The 22,358-nt window shown below is 41.7% G+C and overlaps 1 protein-coding gene and 1 pseudogene across 8 annotated transcripts in view; both read right to left on the bottom strand.

Annotated features, from left to right (window-relative positions):
* Positions 1 to 22,358, bottom strand: part of Nsd3 (nuclear receptor binding SET domain protein 3) — a 119,675-nt gene that overhangs the window by 73,265 nt on the left and 24,052 nt on the right. For all 8 annotated transcript variants that reach the window (XM_021169289.1, XM_029480236.1, XM_021169288.1 and 5 more), the window contains exon 2: positions 6,282 to 7,018. In XM_021169289.1, coding sequence (XP_021024948.1) covers positions 6,282 to 6,974 — 693 coding nt within the window. In that variant the 5' untranslated portion in view covers positions 6,975 to 7,018. The remainder of the gene's footprint in view (positions 1 to 6,281; positions 7,019 to 22,358) is intronic.
* Positions 15,367 to 15,494, bottom strand: LOC115031786 (annotated as a pseudogene).

Genomic DNA, 22,358 nt, shown 5'->3' with positions numbered 1-22,358 from the left:
GGGGCTGGGGCTGGGGCTGGGGCTGGGGCTGGCTCAGCAGTTAAGAGCACCTGTCATCGCAGAGTTCAGTTCCCAGCACCTACACCTGGAGGCTGGCAACTGCCGGTAATTCCAGCTCCAAGGCCTCTGACCTCTGACAGCACTCCTGTGCACATGCCCAGATAGATACAAACTCACATAAGCATAGTTAAATAAATTAATGAATCATCGTTAAGATAGTTATATAAAAATAAAACTGATTAAATATAAAGGTAATATGCATGTGCGTATATGTGTGTGTATGTGTATATTTGTGCATATATGCATGTGAAACGAAAGCAGAAGGTGGATCTTTGTCTGAAGGGACCAGCAAGACAGCCGTGAGGGTGTCAGAAAAGGGTGGTGCTTATGCAACTGTAAGTGAGGAATGACATGAAAATGTCATAATGTACATTAATTAAAATATTAATTTAAAGTAAAGAAATATAAAATTTCAAAGTACAAGCTATTATATTACTTTTTAAATCATGAGCCCCAGAAATACATTCTTTTTAAAGTGAACTTCAGAAGTCTGGAGAGATGGCTCTTTGGCTAAACGCACTGGCTGCTCTTGCAGAGGACCTGGGTTTGGTTCCCAAACACAAAACTGTGGAGACTCAGGCATCCACAACTCCAGTTTCAGGGATGCGATGCCTTTTTCTGTCTTCCAGAAGCACAAGGCATGCACATGGGACACAGACATACATGCAGGCAAAACACTAATACACACAGAAAGTTAAACAAATCAACAGTTTTTGAAATAGTGAACTTGTGGCTAGCAGGATGGTGAAGGTGCCTACCACCAAGACTGCCAGCCTGAGTTCACCCCGAGAACAATACTGTGGAGCACAGAGACTTTCCCTGATTCCCACTAACACCCTGGCACACACAGACACACTACAGCACAAGCAAGCAAACAGATCATTTCAAAAGTAAATGTCCATGTTGGGTCTAGTGCCACAGACTTGTAACACCAGATATTTGAGAGCTAAGGCAGGAGGATAGCTTGAGCTGAGGCCAGCCAGAGTAACAGAATTTTTCTCTTAAAAGAAAAACATGGAGCCGGGCGTGGTGGCGCACGCCTTTAATCCCAGCACTTGGGAGGCAGAGGCAGGTGGATTTCTGAGTTTGAGGCCAGCCTGGTCTACAGAGTGAGTTCCAGGTCAGCCAGGTCTACACAGAGAAATCCTGTCTCGAACTCCCACCCCCCCAAAAAAAAGAAAGAAAAAAAGAAAGAAAGAAAGAGAAAAACATGGGGTGAGGAAAGAAGTATAGAACTGACTACCCAAAGCTGTGCTCCAACCCTCCCCATATACACACATACTAATATCTATAACTGAGACATTTTACAGGCAGGTAAAGGTGATACAGTTACAGCAGAGTGCTTGCCAGAGCATGTGTGAGGCACTTCAGTTCCTACAAGCTCAGAGAAAACAAAGAATTTCTATAAGGCAAGGTAGAACCAGCTACTAAAAGTCTACAATATGTTTACTCTTTCATTCAACAACTACATTCCAGGAATTAATCCTACAGAAACACAAAAAATATAAAAGTAACAAATTTAACCAGAGAGATTGTAATTATAGTATTATTTTGGAGTAATCCATACATCTATCAACATCTTCAAACTTTTTATTTGAAAAAAATAAAAACAAAAACAACAACAACAAAAAAAACAATGTGAACCTTGAAAAGACTTGATACAACATAAGACAAACATAATAGTAATTATCTGTTTTGGACAATGAGATTAAAGAAATAATAAAAGAAAATCTATACTTTTGTATTATTTGCATTTTCTGTAAAAAGCAAATTTTCTTGGAGACAGGAGCAGGCCACCAAGGCAGGGCTAATGAGACTCCCTTTAAAAAAAAAAGTAAATTTCTATAAAGGAAAGGTTTGCTTATTTACTTACTTATTTATTTTGGTCTCTCTATGTAGTCCTAGCTGTACTAGAACTCAGTCTATGGACCAGGCTGACCTCAAACTCACAGATATCCCCCTGCCTCTGCCTCCCGAGCACTGGGGTTAAAGGTGTGCATCACCACCACCCAACGTAATTGTTGATAGTTCTTTCAGGCTATTTTGATACATTGTCAAATTCATGTAAGAAGATTTGAAATTTTCAGTCATTTTCAAAGGAAAGAGGTGGCAAAAGAAAGAAAGCCCAAGATTTACTCTAAATTCCCTTATTCCATGCAAAAATGCCACATGTCACAGATGTGCTAACCTGGAAACAAAATAGAAAGCTAGCGGGCATTTAGAGATCTCTGAGCTCATAAGGTGAATCGGTCAACATGAAAAACAGCATCATAAACTTAAGTAAGAGAAGCTGTACACCAGCTGTGCTGGGGCAAGCCTCAATTCCAGCATTCAAGACCAAGAGGAAGGTAAGCTGTGGCCATTCAAGAGCAGAGCAGCCTGGAACGCACAGACAGAGGACATCTTAGGAGGAGGGAAGGGAAGAGTGACAGGCTTTCCTGGAGAAATGGCCAGTGAGAGTCAAGCAGGGTTAGAGAGCAGGCTCCGCAGCTGAAGGCACTTTTGCTCTTTCAGAGGACCTGGGTTCAGTTCCCAGCAACCACAGGATGGCCAAACACCTGTACCTTAACTCTAGTTCCAGACAACCCAACACCCTCTCCTGGATTTCTTGGGTGTTGTGTGCACATGGTACAGACATACATGCAGGCAAAATACTCATGTATAAAATAAAAACAAATAAGTCTTTTTTTTTTTTAAGTTAAAACTGGATATGGTGGCACACAGCTTTCAGTAGACCAGCCTGACCTACATAATGAGTTAAAGAACAACTAAAAAAATAATGACATCAAATACTCAGAATCAAGAAAAATAAGGGTTTAGAGAATGCTACCAGACAGCTTCTGAGTATGGAATCCTCCTCCGTCAACTGTGAGAGGAGAAGCAGCAAGCTCCCACTTCCCGGTCCCCACTGTCACTGTGAGGAAGAGGAGAACACCAAGCGGACGGAGAGCTGCGGCTCTTCCTTACGTCTCACTCACCTGCGCCTGACCTTTGTGAGATTATGAGTGTATACTGCTTTCAAATATTTGCAGTTGATACTACATGGGAAGATCTATTTTCTAGTAAAATTTCTTCTTTCTTTTTAATTATAGGAAAAAATTAATAAAAAAATTAGCAGAATCCCTCCCTAATCTAATAGCTCCATTTCTAGTTGTACCTCAAACAGAAAGCAGGATCTCAGAGCGAGATCTACAGCTACACCCATATCTGTATCATTCCAAACAGCTGAGGCATGGAATCAACACACACAATAGAAAGAAAGAAAGAAAGAAAGAAAGAAAGAAAGAAAGAAAGAAAGAAAGAAAAGAAAAGAAAAGAAAAGAAAAGAAAAGAAAAGAAAAGAAAAGAAAAGAAAAGAAAAGATGCAAATAAATTCTGGTAGAATGTAAGCCCTTAACAACATTAGCTAAATATTTCTCAAAGAGATAAACAAAATCATATTCTCCAAAAGAACAAAACTACCAATGTTTACAGGCAAGCACAGCAGTTCTCAGAAACTAAGCTAAAAGCCAATTCAGATGTGGGTTTTTGTGTACCCATGTCTCTTCATAACATCTAGGCAAGAAATGTTACAGTGGGGTTGGGAATGTTGCTCAGTGGTACACACGTGCCTACCCTGTGCAAGGCTAGAGTAAAACAAGTGCTATACTGAGTGTATCTGTGGTGCACAACTAACTTCTATCCTCCTTATTCATTTACTCAACAGAAAGTCAATATGAGACACTATGGAAGCTGGTGGGACATTTGTTAGACAGCATTAAGAACTGAAGATAGTTGAAAAAAAAGAAAAAGAAAAAGAAAAAGAAAAAGAAAAAGAAAAAGAAAAAAAAAAAAGGCCAAGCGATGGTGAGCACTTGGGAGGCAGAGGCAGGCAGATTTCTGAGTTCAAGACCAGCCTGGTCTAAAAGTGAGTTCCAGGACAACCAGGGTTACACAGAGAAACCCTGTTTCGAAAAAAACAAAAACAAAAAACCTCATGACTCATGACACAGGTGGAGACATGGCTCAATGGTTAAGAGTAGCTGCTGCTCTCCCAGAGAACCCAGCTCAGTTCCCAACATCCACAGCAAGCGGCTCACAACAGGCTATAACTCTAACTCCAGGGGATCCAAGACCCTCTTCTGGCCTCCATGGATAGCTGCATGCACATGCATGAACATACGTGAGAACACAAGAGGGGACTGGTGAAACAGCTCCAAGAGAAAGGCACTTGCTGCCAAGCCTGACAACCTGAGTTCAATTCCTGGGATCAACATGGTGAACGAGGAGAACCTACTCTTCAGTTATCCTGACTGCCACACATGCTGTATGGTGTACACACACACACACACACACACACACTGCTTTAAAAACAGCATTTCAGAGAGTATTTCATTATATGATGATAAAAAAAAAAACCCAAAAAACAAAAACAAACAAACAAACAAAACACTGAAAGAAAAACAGAAAGAGAAGGAGGGAAAAAGGGGCTGGAGAAATAGCCTGGTGGTTAAGAGCACTGGCTGCTATTCCAAAGGACCAGAGTTCAATCCCCTGCACCCATGTGGTGGTTCAGTACTGTTTGTAACTCCAGTTGCAGAAGATCCAAATGCCCTCTTCTGTTTCCACAGGCACTGCACTCATGTGGTACCATAGACATACATGCAGACAAAACACCCATACACTTACATACTTACAACACACACACACACACACACACACACACACGAATGAACTAGAATATAAACACCTGTGAGCAGATAGCTTTTGCTTTGCATTCAGTCATACCTTTTCAATTCTTAGAACAGTGACTGACGTGATATTCAATCAACATGTGTTAAATGAATAAGAAATGACAGAAAATATAGGGAAATACATGAAATACTACATGTGGGACTGATGACAACCTAGATTACTGTGACTTTTATCCCAAGAGGGGTGGGGGAAGACCAGTCACATTTTAGTCATACTAAATAGTAGAATCCAGCTATCCAAGAAACGTGCAACTAAATAATCTTTCTTTAAACCAAAGACAAGAAATTAACCTATTCAGACATATGAAACATAAAGGCAAATAACTATCATAAAGTAAGCATTTATTTGTTTCTCCCTAAATGCATATCTAGGAAACATCTATAGTTTATATCATAAACTTTTCACTCAAGGTAGAACTGATCTAGCCGGGTGGTAGTGGCGCACGCCTTTTTAATCCCAGCACTTGGGAGGCAGAGGCAGGCGGATTTCTGAGTTCGAGGCCAGCCTGGTCTACAGAGTGAGTTCCAGGATAGCCAGGGCTATACAGAGAAACCCTGTCTCAAAAAAACAAAAAAAGAAAAGAAAAGAAAAAAAAAAAAAGAAAGAAAAGAAAAAAGAAATATAAATAGAACTGCTCTACTACATACTTAGTATTATTATCTTATTGCCATGAAATTCACAATCAAATCCCAGATAGTAAAATCATTTACCAGAGCTCCAGAGCTAGGCATGCTGGCTCATACCTTTGGATTAAAATAACAAAAAAATTAATAACCAAAAAAAAAAAAAATCCACCAGTATACATAGGCTTTGATAAAAACTCCATTTGAAGACCTAATCAATATGTTTAAATAATGTGCCTTAATTGTATTTTATTTTTGAGACAGGGTCTCACTGTGTAGCCCTGGCTGGCCTGGAATTCCTGAGTTCCCTCCACCTGCCTGCATCTGCCTCTACTTCCTGAGTGTGAGAACTGAAGATGCAAGCCCCAGCCCCGGGAAGAGCAAACACTTGGGAACCATCTTATATCTAAGCTCTAGCAGCAAATCTGGCCTGATATAAAATCCCCTTTTCCTTTGGCTTTTGTCTCCATCTTCCAAAACCAAGAGTTTGATATAAACAAGTGAAAATAATTAAGCCTCTCAAGGGGCAGAGATAGATGGATCTCAGGATGTCAGCCTGGTGTGCAGAGTGAGCTCCAAGACTGGCAGGGTTAAACAGAGAAAGCCTGTCTTGGAAAGCCCCCGAAGGAGGTGGGAGGAGAGAAAAGGAAGCAAGACTCTCGGTGTCAAAAACGTTAAAGATATTTCCTCACTAATAATGCCTATTATCTTCTCATCAAGTGTTTATTCATTATATTTCCAGGCACCTTGCCAATGGCAAGAACTCACTAGAAATATTCATATTTGAAAAGAAAAACATAAAAAAGATTCCCAACTTCCAGTAAACACAGAGACAACAAAGCTACACAGAACATTTGGACTTACATTCTGTCCCTCCGGCTCTAGCTTGGGAATCTTGTGTGACCTGCGCTCTTCGGATCGAGATGACTCGTGTCTGTTGCTCTTTTTCCTCTTTTCCTTTCTGCTTTCATGCTTTGACTTTGTGTGCTCACTTGCCTGTACTTCATTTAAGAGGTCTCCACAAAGGGAAGACTCGAACAATTCCCTGCCATTCTGGATAGTTTTGGTTATTTTTAGTTTAATCTCGGGTGAGCCTGTCTTCTTTGGAATCACAGTTTGTGGTACCGAAGGAGGAGGAGGAGGAGGAGGAGGAGGAGGCGGCTGTGGAAGAGAAGGTTTTTCCAGAATTTCATGTGGTCTTGTGTTTGGAATTTCTGAATGGTAATAGTCAGTAGGGCTAAAGTTTCTAACTGCACCAAAACCGTTGGCTGACCCATTGGGATACTGATTATACGGTGGGTATTTGGTTTGAGTTTCATACAAGCTGATTGATGGTGGGTAGCCATTTGTGAGAGGAGGAAGGTCTTCTGTTGTAGGTGGATATTGAAAACCTTGTTGCAAAGTAGCTTCAAAGGGTGTCGGGCCACCATCTTCAACAATGTCACTGTGGTTATCAAAGGCATCCTCCTGGCGGATGTTGGCCGAGTCAATGAGTTGAGGTGGTTGCTGAATTGTGTTTCCCATGATCCCTTGCATGAAAGAGAAAGAGAAATCCATTGTTCTGCTCCAGCATCCTTAACTTTCCCTTTCTCTCATCGAGCCTAAAATTGAAGAGAATTAAAAAGTATTAAAATTCTAATAGGCAAGAAGCCAACCAAGGATTATACAAGCACTTTATACCTAATTTTCACATTCAGATATGCAGACATTAAACCTACATCATTCTGACATAAAGCAGATAGCATCAGCTATGGAGCCCAGGCTGTCCTTAAACTGGGGAGTCTCCTGACTCATCCTCCCAGGTCCTGAGATTATAGAAACACACCACCACATCCAGAAAAAGTCCTGCTTACTTCCATAGCAACTTTAGGATGCATAAGTAATCTTCACACATGTATACTTTACTCCTCCTTCTTCCTTTTTTTTTAAGACAGGGTTTCTCTGTGTAGCTGTGGCTGCCCTGGAACTCACCCTAAGGATCAGGCTGGCCTCGAACTCACAGAGATCTGTCTGCCTCTACTTCCCTAGTGCTGGGATTAAAGGTATACACCACCCCTGTGGCATTATACTATTAAACTGTAGTATCACTTTAATAGATTCAGCCATGTGTGTACTATAAATCAATTAGCTGCTTACAAGTTTTTAGTATACAAACATGTCTCCAGAAAAAACCTTTTGAGTCAGGGTACCACCATGTGACCTACACTGTCCTCACAGTCATGACTCTCCTACCTCTGCCCCTGAGTACTGGGATTACAGGCATGCACTACTACAGAGCCACTCTTGAAGACTATTCCCTTCAGCAGAGTACACTATTAGACACCTGCCAGTGCATGACTGAGGCGGTGGAGACAGACAAACCTTGAGCTGGAGGCAAACTGAGCAATAAGGAAGGAGACCCTGTCTCAAAGAGAAAAAAAAAATCAAACTATAAATCTGTGCATATGTGTATTCATAGAGGGCAGATTTTAAAACTTTATCTAGCTGCACAACTGTTCTATTGGCCATACTCTATCAATTTATATAATCATATTACTAGTGTGTAAAGCTGTCTAGTTATCTATACTCTTGGCCATTATCTAGTTGTTTTTAAAGTGGCATGTATAGCAGAATCATTTTTAAATGCATATCCTGGTATTTTACTCTTGAAGATTCCAGTTTAATAAAGTCTGTGTGGAGGGGGTTAACGCATGAGTATTTTAAGACCACATCCCAGCTAATTTTAATGCAAGTTCTTTACTAGATCACTGTAGTTCATCACTGTATTTATTTTACAATTATGCAATGTACTACAAGTCTATGAACATGTCCACACTAGGTAACAATGTTTAATGAAGACACACATCTGCAATAAGACCTCTTTGTCTTGTCAGAACTTGGGCAAGTTCACATCCAAGATAAAACATTAATGAATAGTTCAGATACTATTTTTACATCTATAGAACAAACAGGTTTTATTACTGTACTATCTCTGAGAAGCTGATTTTAGATGTTTGGAATATTGTGAAGGCTTTTGAGGCATACAGACAATTCTATGATTAACAGTGTCTACCTTCTTTGTTTAAGTAGTATCTAGTACTTACCAAACTCAAAACTGCAGATCAGGGAGGGAAACAAAACCTAACAATGTACTTTTTGAGTCTTATCCACCCACTCATACAGCTGCTGTCCGCTCTACTGTGAGCAAACAAATAACCTGAGATATTTTAAAATTGCCAACAAATTAATCAGAAGGCAAATGTACCAGTTGTGGTAGCACACACACAACTTTAATCTCTGTGAGTTCAAGGCCAGCCTGATCCACACAGTGAGTTCCAGGCCAACCAGAGCTATGAAAGAACAACTAAAAATTAATATTAAAAACAAAACCAAAAACCATGTAAGACAACAAAAATCTCATTCTCAGAAGTGCTCTCTCCACAGATGTGGCAGGGGTGGGGTGTCAGCAGCAGCCTCACTTTCTTAGCAGCACTTCTGGGCCAGGTGTTTCTGCATCATCTCATCTCCCCTTCATAACAACCTGCTAGGTAGCTATGCACTATGACTCCTGTAAAACCCCGAGAAGGTCTGAGTGAGGGGCAAAGCAGTCTGCCAGAACCACAAAACAAAGGGCAGCTCTAGACTGAATGCAGGCTCACATGCCCTGCCTCTAAAGCCCATCTCCTCCTCCAAGCTATCGGATTCGTTCTTTTTGTTCAAGTGCTTCATTCCTGGACAACTGTCAAATTAGCAACTATTGTAATGACTAACTCTAATGTTTATACAGAGTTCAACCTGACATCCTCTCACTAGCCTTTCCCCAGATATTACCCCTTGTAACAGATGGAGATGCAGAGGCAGCGAGAATTCAGACAAGTAAACACAACTCTGTCAACTGACAGTTAAGCTTCAACTCAGTTGGCTCCAGAACCTGTGCCCCGATAGCCCACGTACATCACTCACTGACAGTGCTGAGAAGTGTCACAATCATATATCAGGAGGTAGGCAAGACAGAAACATTTCTGAAATGTGAGCCTTGACAAAAACATCTAGCTCACAGCAACAGGCATAGAGGATTCTCCTAGCTAGACACACCGCAGAGTTGTCGGAGGCTCACTGGGGCAGCTCAATCAGACTGGCCTGTGGGCATGTCTATGAGCATTTTATTGAGTGGCGATTAATACAGCAGGCCCAGCCCACTCTGGTCAGTACTATCCTGTGCTATTTAAGAAAGCTAGCTGCACAGAAATGAGGGGCAAGCCAATAAGCAGCAATCCCCCACAGTTCCTGCCTCTATGTCCCTGCTCAACTTTCCTCAAAGATGGAAAGAAACAAACCTTCCCCTCCCATGCCAAGTTGCTTTTAGTCATCACCATAACAGAAAAGCAATCTATAAGAGGGTGACTTCTAATTCTGTTACCACACATAGAGCACCACATAGATAAAAATAAAAACTCTTCATAGATACTTCCATCTAAAGGCACGTTAAATGGTCACATCCAGTAAGACGCAACCTGCATTTTTAGCTGTGATCACTGTCATGATACAAACTTCCAAATGAGTCTCCCAAATCAGTCTACCAAGTTTTCAGATGCATGTACTTAGACTCACGTTTCTATACTTTTCATTAATCAAAAGTTAAAGATTTTGACATTTTTCTTATTTTCCCTTCTCTAGTCCTAACTACAAATAATTTTGTTTTAGTTTGAACTGAGAAGTGCAATAACCGCCCTATAATTACACGGGGAATTGCAGTGACAGAGTATTTGTATACGTACTGAGGGTGAGAGGGACAACACTCAAGGCTTTGTACACACTCCTGAGCTACATTCCTAATACTGTAAGCATTTTTAAAAGCTGTGTGTGCGTGTACACCATGTGTGCATACATGTGATTCAAGTGCCCTCGGAGGTATCCAGATACCCTGGAACTGAAACTGCAGGGTCTGTGAGCTGTCTGATGGATCTTCCACAAGAGCAGTAAGTGCTCTAACCTCTCAGTCATCTCTCCAGACCCTAATATGCATCCTTATTTGATGTGCAAATCAACTCTGGAAGGCGGCCAAGGCAGCTGTGCATTAGCTTCACTTGTTAGCTAACTACACAGAATACCGGAGATGTAGATTTTCCCAGAGCCACAGTATTGGCTTGAAGACTAAATTTTCTGATTTCTACTCTTGTATTCTTTCTCAGTGTCTTTGCCATAGAGGCTGGTGACATGAGGACAACCATACTTTAACCTCAGGAGTCGCACCGTCAGGCCTGAAGCAGGCCATTCCCTAACTCAACTTGCTTCTTCATCTTGTCAGGGCTCCACCCTTTTCATAGCTTCCGGATTACAAAGCACAGACTCATATTCTCTCAAGCCATAAAACTAGTTTGGACAAAGCCTACAGTTTCTTCTTGTTACATTTTGTTTTCTGAGACAGGATCTCCCTAGGTCGCTCTGGCTAGCCTGGAACTTGCTATGAAGCCTCAAACACAGATATCCAACTGCCTCTGCCTCTGAGTGCTCCAGTTAAAGGTATGCATCACCACACCTGGCAGTTTTTCTTTTTAAAATCAGATTTATTCTTTGATTTCTATACTAATTTCAAAACCCAAACCAGCTGTCAGCACTATTAACCTACACTATTGTAATTGACTTTCTAGATAGTTCTTTTGTTTTGTTTTGTTTTGAGTGTAGCCTGGGTAGACCTGGACTTAACTCATGCCAATCTTCCTGCCTCAGCTTCCCAATGCTGAGATTAAGGGCAGTGGCCACCACATCTTGCTATCGAAATATGTCTTGCATCTAATGTTTTTCTTCACAGCAGTTAGAAAATAGTTCTTGAAATCAGACTTCTATAAGTCTAATTGTAAACTTAGAAACAGAACAGCTTCATGATATAGCAAGTCTCCCCCAGGCCTGTCCTAGGTTTCTATGACCTTTTCCTCTCTCAGTCCAAACTGCATGTACATGAACCAATTTTTCTGAGCATCCACAGAGCCAAACAGTGTTCAACTGTGGACTTGCTATCACATTGCACTCACTTAACTCCACATGGGATTTGCTCTTCGACAGTGCAGCCAGCTGGAGCCCAAAGAAACAGAAAACTCAGCTCTTCTCCCAGGCTCCTTCCTGAACCCACATCCTTCAATGTTTCCACTGTAGAGAGACGTCTCACTTCCCAGATACTCCACCCAGAATCTAAATGCCCATATCTGAAACTCAGTTTTTAGTCTATCTAAATGTGTACTTCCAAAAGCAACCACGCGTGTTAGCTGTCCAAGCAAGAAGCCTGAAGATCATGGGACATCACGAGTTTATTTCTGACATATGTAACTCCAACTGTCAGTGTCCTTGCATCTCCTCTTGATGATCTTCCCAGCCTGCTTACTCCACTGCTGCTAGTGTGGTTCACGTGAAACTGTCTTCCCACCCCAATGCTCATGTGTTGAAATCCTTGGCTCTCCCCAGGTGGCCTTGTTTTGATAAGCCGTGTGAGTTTTTTAGAAATGGGCAAAGTCAGTTTGGGGAGGATGAGTGCCTCATTTCATCTAGTCTCTTCTCTCTCTCCCTACTACCCATCCTCCCCGCCCTCCTCTCTAGCCCTCTCATCACCCCTCCCGTGGTCCTCCCCACGTCTCAGTCTCCCGCTACTCCCTCACTGGAAGCGTGTAATACGCAGCTGCTACATGCTCTCTCCACCAGGAGCTTCTCCACCATAATGAATATACCCTCTCAAATTCCAAGTCAAAAGAAACTTAACACAAGACACCTTCTAACCTCCTTCTGCTTCTTCATAGTCTGTTTTTCCTTATAACATCTAGTCACCTCTAAAAAGAAACTCCAATCATTCAACTTATTCCCCTCAAAATCCTTTAACACAACAAGGAAAATGAACTATTGCTACAATCAACAATGAAACACTCATAAATGTCACGCTGAAGGCTGTGGTCATTTGCCTATATGCACAAGACTCTGGGCTCTCTCTACACAGCAAAGGTGCAATGGGAAAGAGATGATGGGACTTTATTCTATTTAGTTTTTTTGTGGGGTTTTGTTGTTTTTTGGAAACAAGGTCTCACTGTATTGTCTTGGCTGGTCTCAAACTCATTCTATGGACCAGGCTGGCCTCCAACTCAGAATGATGTGTCTCTACCCCCCAAGTGCTGGGACTAAAGGGTGCATCACCACACCTGCCATGGCTTTGCTGGTGCCGCCTCCTTTAGTGCTGCCTCCTACCACACAGAACAGTAACCACATGAAGCCTCAGCATCGACCAAGACTCCCTGCTGCTGCACTCACTGGCTTCTCTGTGGTGTTTCAAATGTGCCATGTTCCTTCTTGGCACACTCTGGGATCATAGGAAATCGCCAGGTGCCATATGGGTGCTGAGAACTGAACCTGGGTCTTCTGGAAAAGCAACTACTATTCTTAGCCACTGAGCCACCTCTCCAGCCCCACTCCACTGAGAAGTAAAGGCAGGCAGTTCCCTGTGAGCTGGAGGCCAGCTTGTCCTACAAGGGGAGTCCAGGAAAGCCAGGGCCATACACAGTGAAACTCTGTCTCAAAAAACAAAAATTAAAAACAACAAAACAAAAATCATTAAGAATGGGCTGGAGAGATGGCTCAGAGGTTAAGAGCACCACCTGCTCTTCCAAAGGTCCAGAGTTCAGTTCCCAACAACCACATGGTAGCTCATAACCATCTGTAATGGGGTCTGATGCCCTCTTCTGCTGTGTCTGAAGACAGTGGCAGTGTACTCATATACATAAAATAAATAAATCTTTTAAAAAATCATTAAGAAGCAAAGAGATTTTTTAGTGACAAGCAAGGAGAACATATTTTCAAAGCACAGCTAACAATGGGCTTTATCTCAGGAACTAGTTCTAGGTTTGTTTTATGTGCTTGAGAGAGGTGAACTTCACACTGTTGTACATATAGGCTTGTCTCCAACTCGTATGTATGTGCAGCCCTCAGCCTCCCAAATGCTAGAGCTCCAGGTATGTGCCACCATGATTATACTAGGAACAGTTTCATACTACTCGAAGACATAAGGGGCTCACTAAAGGTTTCTTAACTGAAACAATAGTTTTAAAGTCATCCTAGGGGGCTGGAGAGATGGCTCAGGGGTTAAGAGAACTGACTGCTCTTCCAGAAGCCCTGAGTTCAATTATCAGCAAACACATGGTAGCTCACAACTACCTGTAATCAGATATGATTCCCTCTTCTGGTGTGTCTGAAGACAGTTACAGTGTACTCACATATATTTAATAAATAAATAGATAGATAGATAAACCAAGTCATCCTAGGCTACTATTACTATCCTATTTTTAAATAAAAATAGAAAACAGAAATATATATAATGATGATTGTCTTAGTTACTTTTCTATTATTTGACAAACACCACGACTTATTAAAAAAAAATGTCATTTAACTGGTTGGATGGCTCATAGGGTAGTCCATTATAGTGGAGCAAAGACATGGCAACAGGGACAGATGAGACCTAACTAGATCCACAAGCAGCAGGCAGAAAGAGTAGCTTGGAGACTTTTGAAAATTCAGAGCCCAACCACAGTGACAAGCCTCCTTCAATATGGCCACACCTTCTTGTCATTCCCAAACAGTCCCAACAACCAAGGAGCAAGATTTATTGGGGGTTGGGGGAGGTGCGCGGTGATCTCATTCAAATCACCAGAGATACATAACAGCCACCACTTTAAACAAGTTACTAGCAAATATTGACCACAGTGAGATACCCATGGCTCGGAATGTGATAAGCCAGCACGGCAAAAAGCTCTGAAGTATTTTTTCCAAGGCTAATAAGAGAAATCTAAGAAAGAAATGACACATGGAGCCTGTAAGATGGCTTGGCCATTAAAAGTGCTAGCTCTGTACGCTTGACAACCTGAGTTTGACCCCCCAGAATCCACAGAAAGGCGAAGGAAAAAACTGATTCCACTGTTTCCTCCTGATCTCTAAACCTCTAACTATACATACATGCATGTGTAGGTAATATCTATATAGACATACAGAGATAGAAACAGGTAAGGAGATGATACATGGATGTATGGATGGACAGATAGATGACAGACAGACAATCTTTGAGACCACTGTGCTGTTTTCATGTACATGATTTCAAGGTTTTGAGTTTTTTATTTTGTTTGGTTTGGTTGTTGTTGTTGTTGCACTAGATAACCCAGTAGGTGTTCATCTGTGGGAGAGAATACTTCTCCTTCTCTCAGAGTCAGTACTTGCCTGTAGGTAGTTTCTAAGGTAGGGCCCTTTGAGAATTCCCCTTCCTGTTAACATGCCTGTCAGTACTGGCATTGTTTGGGTCCTGTTTAGGCAGTCATACTGCTGTGTTATTGTGGTTGCAGTTTGTCATTTCTAGGAGACGCAATCTTTTTGGTTTGTAATTTTGTTTGTGGTCCTGGGGTTGAACACTGGGCCTTACACATGCTCTATAACTCCCCTATCTATACCTCCAGCTGCAGCTACTTACACGAGAATCCCTCACCTGAGGAAAGGCAGACTGGATAGGAGGTGCATTACTAAGCATGGCGTGGTGGGGTAGAGACAGCACAGGACATGACTGAGGAGTATAGGGTCTGCTGCTTTTTTTTTCTTGGTTTTTTAAGACAGGGTTTCTCTGTGTAGCCCTCACTGTCCTGGAACTCTGTAGACCAGGCTGGCCTCTAACTCAGAGATCCGCCTGCCTCTGCCTCCCGAGTGCTGGGATTAGGGATCTGCCACTTGTAAAGAACACCATGAGTGGGTTTGTACTTGACCCCGCAGCCAGGGAACTTTATGTTGCTTCTATCCAGGATCTTAATCACATGTTCCTTATTCTGCAGCTTGGTGTGGATGGACAGAAAGACCTGGCCATTGTGCCCTGGGGCTCCCCCAAAGGCATCCCACGTACCTGTCTGGAGCTGTCTGGCTGACAGCACTGAGATCAGACATACCGGAAAAGCCGCCAGGAGACTGTCCCCAGGACCCCTCAGGGCAGCCCATTCAGGCAACAAACGTGCTCTTCAGGACACTGCTGTCTGTGGCCACTGCACACCAGGCCCCATCAAGAAAGGACCTGCTCAGTTTAACTGGCAGCAGACTCCTCCTGCTGCCCCACCTCACCCCCACGCCACCCCGGTCCCCCAATTCAAGGCAGGGTCCCACTGTGTAGTCCTGGTTGGCCAGTAATATATTATGTAGATCAGGTTAGTCTTGAACTCAGAGATCTACTTGCATCTACCTCCAGAGTGCTGAAATTAAAGGCTGATGCCACAATCCACAGTTCTCCTTTTAAAAAGTTTTAAACTTCTTAAAGTGAAAATTAAGAAGACAGTTTGAGTTTTACATTTTTCTTTTGTATGTAAACATGGAAGGTCAGAGGATAACTTTCAGGAGATGGCTCCCTCCTTCTACTGTGTGGGTCCCATGGATCAAACTCAAGTCAAGCTTGGTAACAAGTGCTTTTACCTGCTGAGCTATCCTGGCAGTCCATGAACCAGTTTTGTTTTATTTTGGTTTGACAGGGTAACACTGTGTAGGTCTGGCTGGACATAACCCACTGAAATCCACCTGTCTCTGCCTCCCTAGTGTTGGGATTAGGAGCCTGTTACACTATACCCAGGATATTACTCTATAGTGGTTTTTATACATGGACGAGCCCACAGCAGACATATGGATTGATGCCAGGATTAGAACCTCACAAAAGAGGACCCAGCCTCTTTTGTTGACTGACACGCACTGTTGAGCTCACTGCCCAGCTAGAAGGCCAGCTCTGGGCCTAGGATTTTAGACTGCTTTCCCCATATCCCTAGGCCTTTAGTTTAGTTTATCTTTAGTTCCCTTTTCTAGAATCTGTCTGTCTACCTTATTCAGGGTTGCAGGAAAAATTAACACTTAATCCACATACAGCACTTAGAACAGTGCCTGGTGTCATTAGCCTTCAGTGCCCCTTCACTATTACTTGGTACAATATTGTATTCAAAAGAAGCAAGCAGAAGGGGACCAGGAACCGCACTGCATTGCCACTGTTGTTAAAAAAAGACACTGAGGAAGAAAGCACATGAAGGGCGGGGTGCTGAAACCACGAAAGGCAGGCTGGGAAACCGAGGGAGTTTCTCATCCTCTACATTCAAACCCCCTGTAGAGATGATTTAAAATTCTGACATCTTTGTGACCTAAATAAAACCCAGATAAGGGCAGTCCACCTAGGACGGGGATGTACCCTGGTGGAAGAGTACTCACCTGGTATGTACAACACCATGGGTTGGATCTCAACGCTCTATGTGTATGTGTGTGTCTGTGTATACAGATGTGCATATGTATATACATGCAAACAAATCCTAATTTTTAACCACTAAACATAATAATAATAATAGTAATAATAATATTGATATAAATAGTTAATGAATCCAGGGTTGGAGAGATGATTCAGTGGTTTAGAGTACTTGTTGCTCTTTGCAGAGGACTCCAATTTGTTTTCAAGACCCACATGGTAACTTACAATCAACCATCTGTAACTCTAGTGTAGGGTAGCCAATGACTTCTTCTGACCCCTATGGGCACCAGGCACACAGGTAATCTTCATATGTACATGCAGCCAAAACATTTAGACACATAAAGTAAATGTTTTTAAATGTTTAAAAAATAGTATAAGTTGAGCATGGTGGTACATGCCTTTAATTCCAACACTTGGGAAGCAGAGACATGTTGATCTCTCTATGAGTTTGAGGCCAGCCTGGCCTCCTACAAAGGGAGTCCAGGGCACACAGGGCTATTAGACAGAGAAACCTTGTCTCAAACAACAACAAGCCAAACAAACAAACAAAAAGAAATATTACCAATAGTTAACATTTAGAAGTTTACTATATATCAATCAATATTCCCCTAAATGTTTTATATTCATTACATTATTTAAGTCCTAACCCAAATATTTCTCTATAAAAATACTATTACCCACACTTTTCAAATGAAACACCAAGACCATATCCCCCCCACCAAAACAGTCAAGTTTTCAAATACAAACTTTGCTCAGTAACATCAGCTCTTAAAGAGCAATTTTATTTCCCAATTCATAAATATGGGAATTAAAAAACAAAAAAACAACAAGAAGAAATCGAGCAGCCCACAAACTGCACGTGCAGGTGCGAACACATGCATGAGTGCACACACACACACCTTTCCTAGAGTTAACATTCCATGGGAGATTAAACAACTGCATCACTTCACCTAGATCTTCTTTTAAGGTAGGGTCTTACACAGCTCAGGCTGACCTCAAACATGCTCTACAGTCAAGAAAAAACCATAGACTTTGAATCCTCCTACCTCCTACCATACCCTAATTTTATGCCGAGCTGGGTATCAACCCTGGGCATTGTGTATGCTAAGTAAGTACTCTACTAAGTGACCTACATCCCTAACCCTGTAATCTGTACTTTTTTCTCTCTTTTTTTTTTTAATTAGGTATTTTCCTCATTTACATTTCCAATGCTATCCCAAAAGTCCCCCATACCCTCCCCCCACTCTCCTACCCACCCACCCCCACCCCTTGGCCCTGGCATTCCCCTGTACTGGGGCATATAAAGTTTGCAAGTCCAATGGGCCTCTCTTTCCAGTGATGGCCGACTAGGCCATCTTTTGATACATATGCAGCTAGAGACAAGAGCGCCGGAGTACTGGTTAGTTCATAATGTTGTTGCACCTACAGGGTTGCAGATAATCTGTACTTTTAAACAGATAAGTATAGTATTTTTGAAAGATGGCAAGGTGCTGGAAAGATGGCTCAGTCAGTAAGGGGCTTGCTGGGCAAACATGAGACCTGAGTCTGAGCCCACAGACCCATGTGAGAAGCCGAGCATGGCAGCACACTTGGGAGAACACAGAGAGACACCAAGGTCTCGTTGGCCCAAAAACCTAGCCGAGTTGATGAGTCCCATGCTCTATGGGACGCCCTGTTTCTTTTTTTTTTTTTGAGGGAGGGTCACTGAGGATGACACTAATTGTTGACCTCTGGACTTCACATGCACATACAACAAACAAACATGCACATGCACACAAACAGACATACACTCGCATTAAAAGTAAACTTGATGAAGGCTTCTTAGATTTGTTACAGCTGCCCATACAGTTTCAGAGCAGTAAGGAGAAAGGGGGGGAGGGGGAGGAAGAGAAGGAAAGAGAAAGGAAGGGAGGGGAGGAGAGGGGAGAGGAAGGAGAGTTGAAAATTATCAACAAAAGTTGTAAACTCTTATTTTTCTCCCAATGTATTTATGGGAAGAGTAACAATTTTAAAAAGTATATCAAGCCAGGGATGGTAGGTCACATGTTTAAATCTCAATACTCAGGGTGCAGAGACAGGTGGATCCCTCCGAGTTCCAGGCCAGCTTGGTCTACATAGCAAGTTCTAAGACAAGCAGAACTAAATAGTGAGACCCCGTCTCACAAAAGAAGGGGAAAAAGAAGAAAAAGCAGAAAGAAAGAGGATCAGATTCTTAAGTCAAACCAGAGAAACAGAAAAAGAAAGTAACCGTATTGGGGGCTGGTGAGGTGGCTCAGCGGGTAAGAACACTGACTGCTCTTCCGAAGGTCCTGAGTTCAAATCCCAGCAACCATATGGTGGCTCACAACCATCTGTAATGAGATCTGACACCCTCTTCTGGTGTGTCTGAAGACAGCAACAGTGTACTTATCTATAATAATAAATAAAAATCTTTAAAAAAAAGAAAGTAACCGTATTATGTATTTTAAATGAACAGCTTTAAGATAAAAGTATCAACTAGGCATTAACGTGTTAAATGCACAGTTAAGACAACTAATGATTGTCCAACAGGATGGACGATCTTCTTTGGTAGAGTGTACATTTGCTGGACTCTACCTTACAGACTTACATGCTAGATCATATACATACTCATTTATTTCAATGTTAACCTCTTCTCTCTACATTTGATTGCACTTCAAAAGTCTTTCTACTGCTCACCACTAAGACCTTTCAGAATCTGAAGTGTCCCTAAGATGCCATATACTTGACCTATTTCTGTTTCAAGCCACTTCTTAATCCTTAAATATGTTAGCCTGTAAATCTAAATGTATTGCTTTGTAGACAAAGTCCTTCTTAGGCTTCCCACTACCTAGAGAAGGTCTGAATATGGTGACAGACCCTCCAGGCAAGGCCTACCCTTCCTTGGCTACTCTGAAGGCTCTCTGCTCTAGCAGGGGAACACTAGGATTGCAGTTCTCAGGTGTCACCTCTGTGCCCTAACTAATGTAAGCTCCTACATGCAGTGAGCCCCCTAAACACCTCTTTTTCTCTTAACTTTACCCACCCCTTGAATTCAGACAGTGACTCCAAAGAAACAGCTACGGAAGCCGAGTTAGTCTGAGTAACTCTCCTGAGTTCCTGTGCATGCCTCTTAGAAGAAACACTGAACTATCTATTTATGTGAATTTTGTTTTCTTAAGATTTGTGTATTTTGGGGTCTGGAAAAATAACTGGGTGGTTAAGAGCACTGGCTATTCTTCCAGAGTATCCTGACTGGATTCCTAGTGACTGACACACATGTGGTAAGCAGACACACATGCAGACAAACATCCACACACACAACATAAAAATATTTATTTAACACTTATTAAATATTTGTTTTTTAAGTGTGTGTGTGTGTGTGTGTGTAGTAGGGGTGCTTGAGGAGGCCAGAGAATACAGGCAATTGTAAACTACCTAATGTGTGTCCTGAGAATCAAACTCAGGTCCTCTAGAAGAGTAATACATACTATTAGCCACCGACCTTTCTTACTTTTACTATTTACTTTTATGTGTGTGAATGCTTTGCTTGCATGTGTGTCTGTGTACAACACGTATGCAGTGCTCAAAGCAGCCAGAAGAGGGCATCAGATCTCTGCAGCTAGAGTGAAAGAACTGAACCACGTGGATGCTGGAAAATGAACCAGGGACCACTACATGAGCAGAGTTTGATTCCCAGCATCCATCCAGTGCTTCATGACCATCCTCACCTCCAGTTCCATGAGATCCTACAATCCTCTTCTGACCTCCTTGGGCACCAGGCATATACATGGTGCACATACATATACGTACACAAAACATTCATATATATTAAATAAACCTAAAAAGAAATTTAAAAAAAAAAGAGCTGTTGAAGGCCTTTCCATGAATTTGATTGACAGCTGCTTACCTTGCCACCACCAATATTCCTTTTAGTCTAACCAAAGTTCCCTAAATTTTAAGTCCTCTGATATGGTATAAAAAGCTTATAGGAAGATGTTAATATAACCCCCCCCCAAAATCTTAAAAACCATCGTATAAATGCATCTACTTTAAAACCCTGTTATTAGTTCTACAGAACTGAAACTCACAACAGTTTCCACAGTCAGTCAATGGAATCAGCAAGAACATGAGAACTACTTCAGCAGATATAATCCAGTGTATTTAAAATAACCTCACTATAATGACTAAAGTATCCAATGCTAACACATTCTCTACACTGCTCAGAACAGGCCCTTTATTTTATCAGGAAAAACAAAAATTCAAGATGTTTTTCATATGAACTGTTTCACAGAGCATTTCTCCAGGTTTATAATAAATCTAGTCCTAAAGTCTTTCCATACAACAAGAATGGAATGTGTGCAGTTTATGGAATTGAACCTACTACGTTGATCCTCAGAACCAGGCAATCTTAGTGTTTGGCCACCACTATGGCAAAAATAAAAAGCAACTGAACCGACATCTAACCTTGAAAGAGTGGACAGTCACCTTTAAAAAACAAACCATGTGAAGTCTTTGAAGTACACAGAGCTCCCATCCTTTTTGGGTTCTATGTTCAATCTCTGTACAGATATGATCAGTGTGAATCCTGAACTCTAAATTACAAATGTTGAAGCTAGGTGTAGTGACACTGGCCTTTCAGACCACCACTGGGGGTTGGGGGTAAGGCAGAGGCTGGCAGATCTCTGAGTTCAAGGCCAGTCTGGTCTACAGAACATGTTTCAGGGAAGCCAGGGTTTCACAGAGAAACTGTCTTGAAAAGCCTGTAATAGGAGTAGGAGGAGTAGTAGCAGTAGCAGTAGTAGTAGTAATATACAACTTTTGTATTGCCCACTTTGATTTCATAATTTAATATTAACTTAGTAATGTAACAAGCCTGTGTTTAGGACAGTGGAAGTGTGCTGTTTTGCTTTATTTTAAACTGGAAAGCCACTCAGCAGCTAATAAGTAACAGCAGAGGGAGTCAAGTTCTACCGGTCCACATTACAGCACAAGCCAACCTTCTTCTTAACTCACATGGTCTTTTGGTTTTTAGTTCTGTTAGATCCCCTGCCTCAGCCCCCACTTTGAGGCACTTGTAGGTTGTTTCTACTCAGAGTTTAACGTGTTACCATTAAGTTATCAATGGTGATGGAGCTCTTAGAATAAATAATAAAACCCCACAGGATTCTAAGAACCTGACCACACCTCCGCAGCACCAAGAAGGAAATGAATAATAATGTTTACCTTCACAAAAAGCAGCTAGAATTGATAAGCATCTCATCTATTTCCCGGAGATGAAAGGCAATACCGGAATTTAGCACAGTAACTTCAGTAGAAGACCAATCTTTCAAATAGAATAGATTCTCCTTGAAAATGTTTTGTGATAACTACAAACAAATTTTCGAGTGGCAGTGGCTGTTCTATTTGTCTGTCGATCATTCTGCCCCAAGAGAGCAAACACTAGATTATAAGATTTACTATTTTGCCAAGAAACAAAATGAACTGTTTTCAGTGACATTTTATATATGCATATACATAACTCTGGGTTACAAGTATCTGATTTCTGATTACAACTTGGGCATTTTCTCTCAATGTGTGAACCCTGTGGTAATGCAAACACGCATTCAAACCTTTATCTAACAGCACTCTCTCTTTCCAGACACTTTATAATCTTTAAGTTTTCCTGTGGCTTTTTTTTTTTTTTTTTT

Source organism: Mus caroli, chromosome 8 (genome assembly GCF_900094665.2).
Source record: "Mus caroli chromosome 8, CAROLI_EIJ_v1.1, whole genome shotgun sequence".
Lineage (NCBI taxonomy): Eukaryota > Metazoa > Chordata > Mammalia > Rodentia > Muridae > Mus > Mus caroli.
Note: the sequence above shows the minus strand (reverse complement) of the source record. Positions and strands in the feature narration are given on the sequence as shown.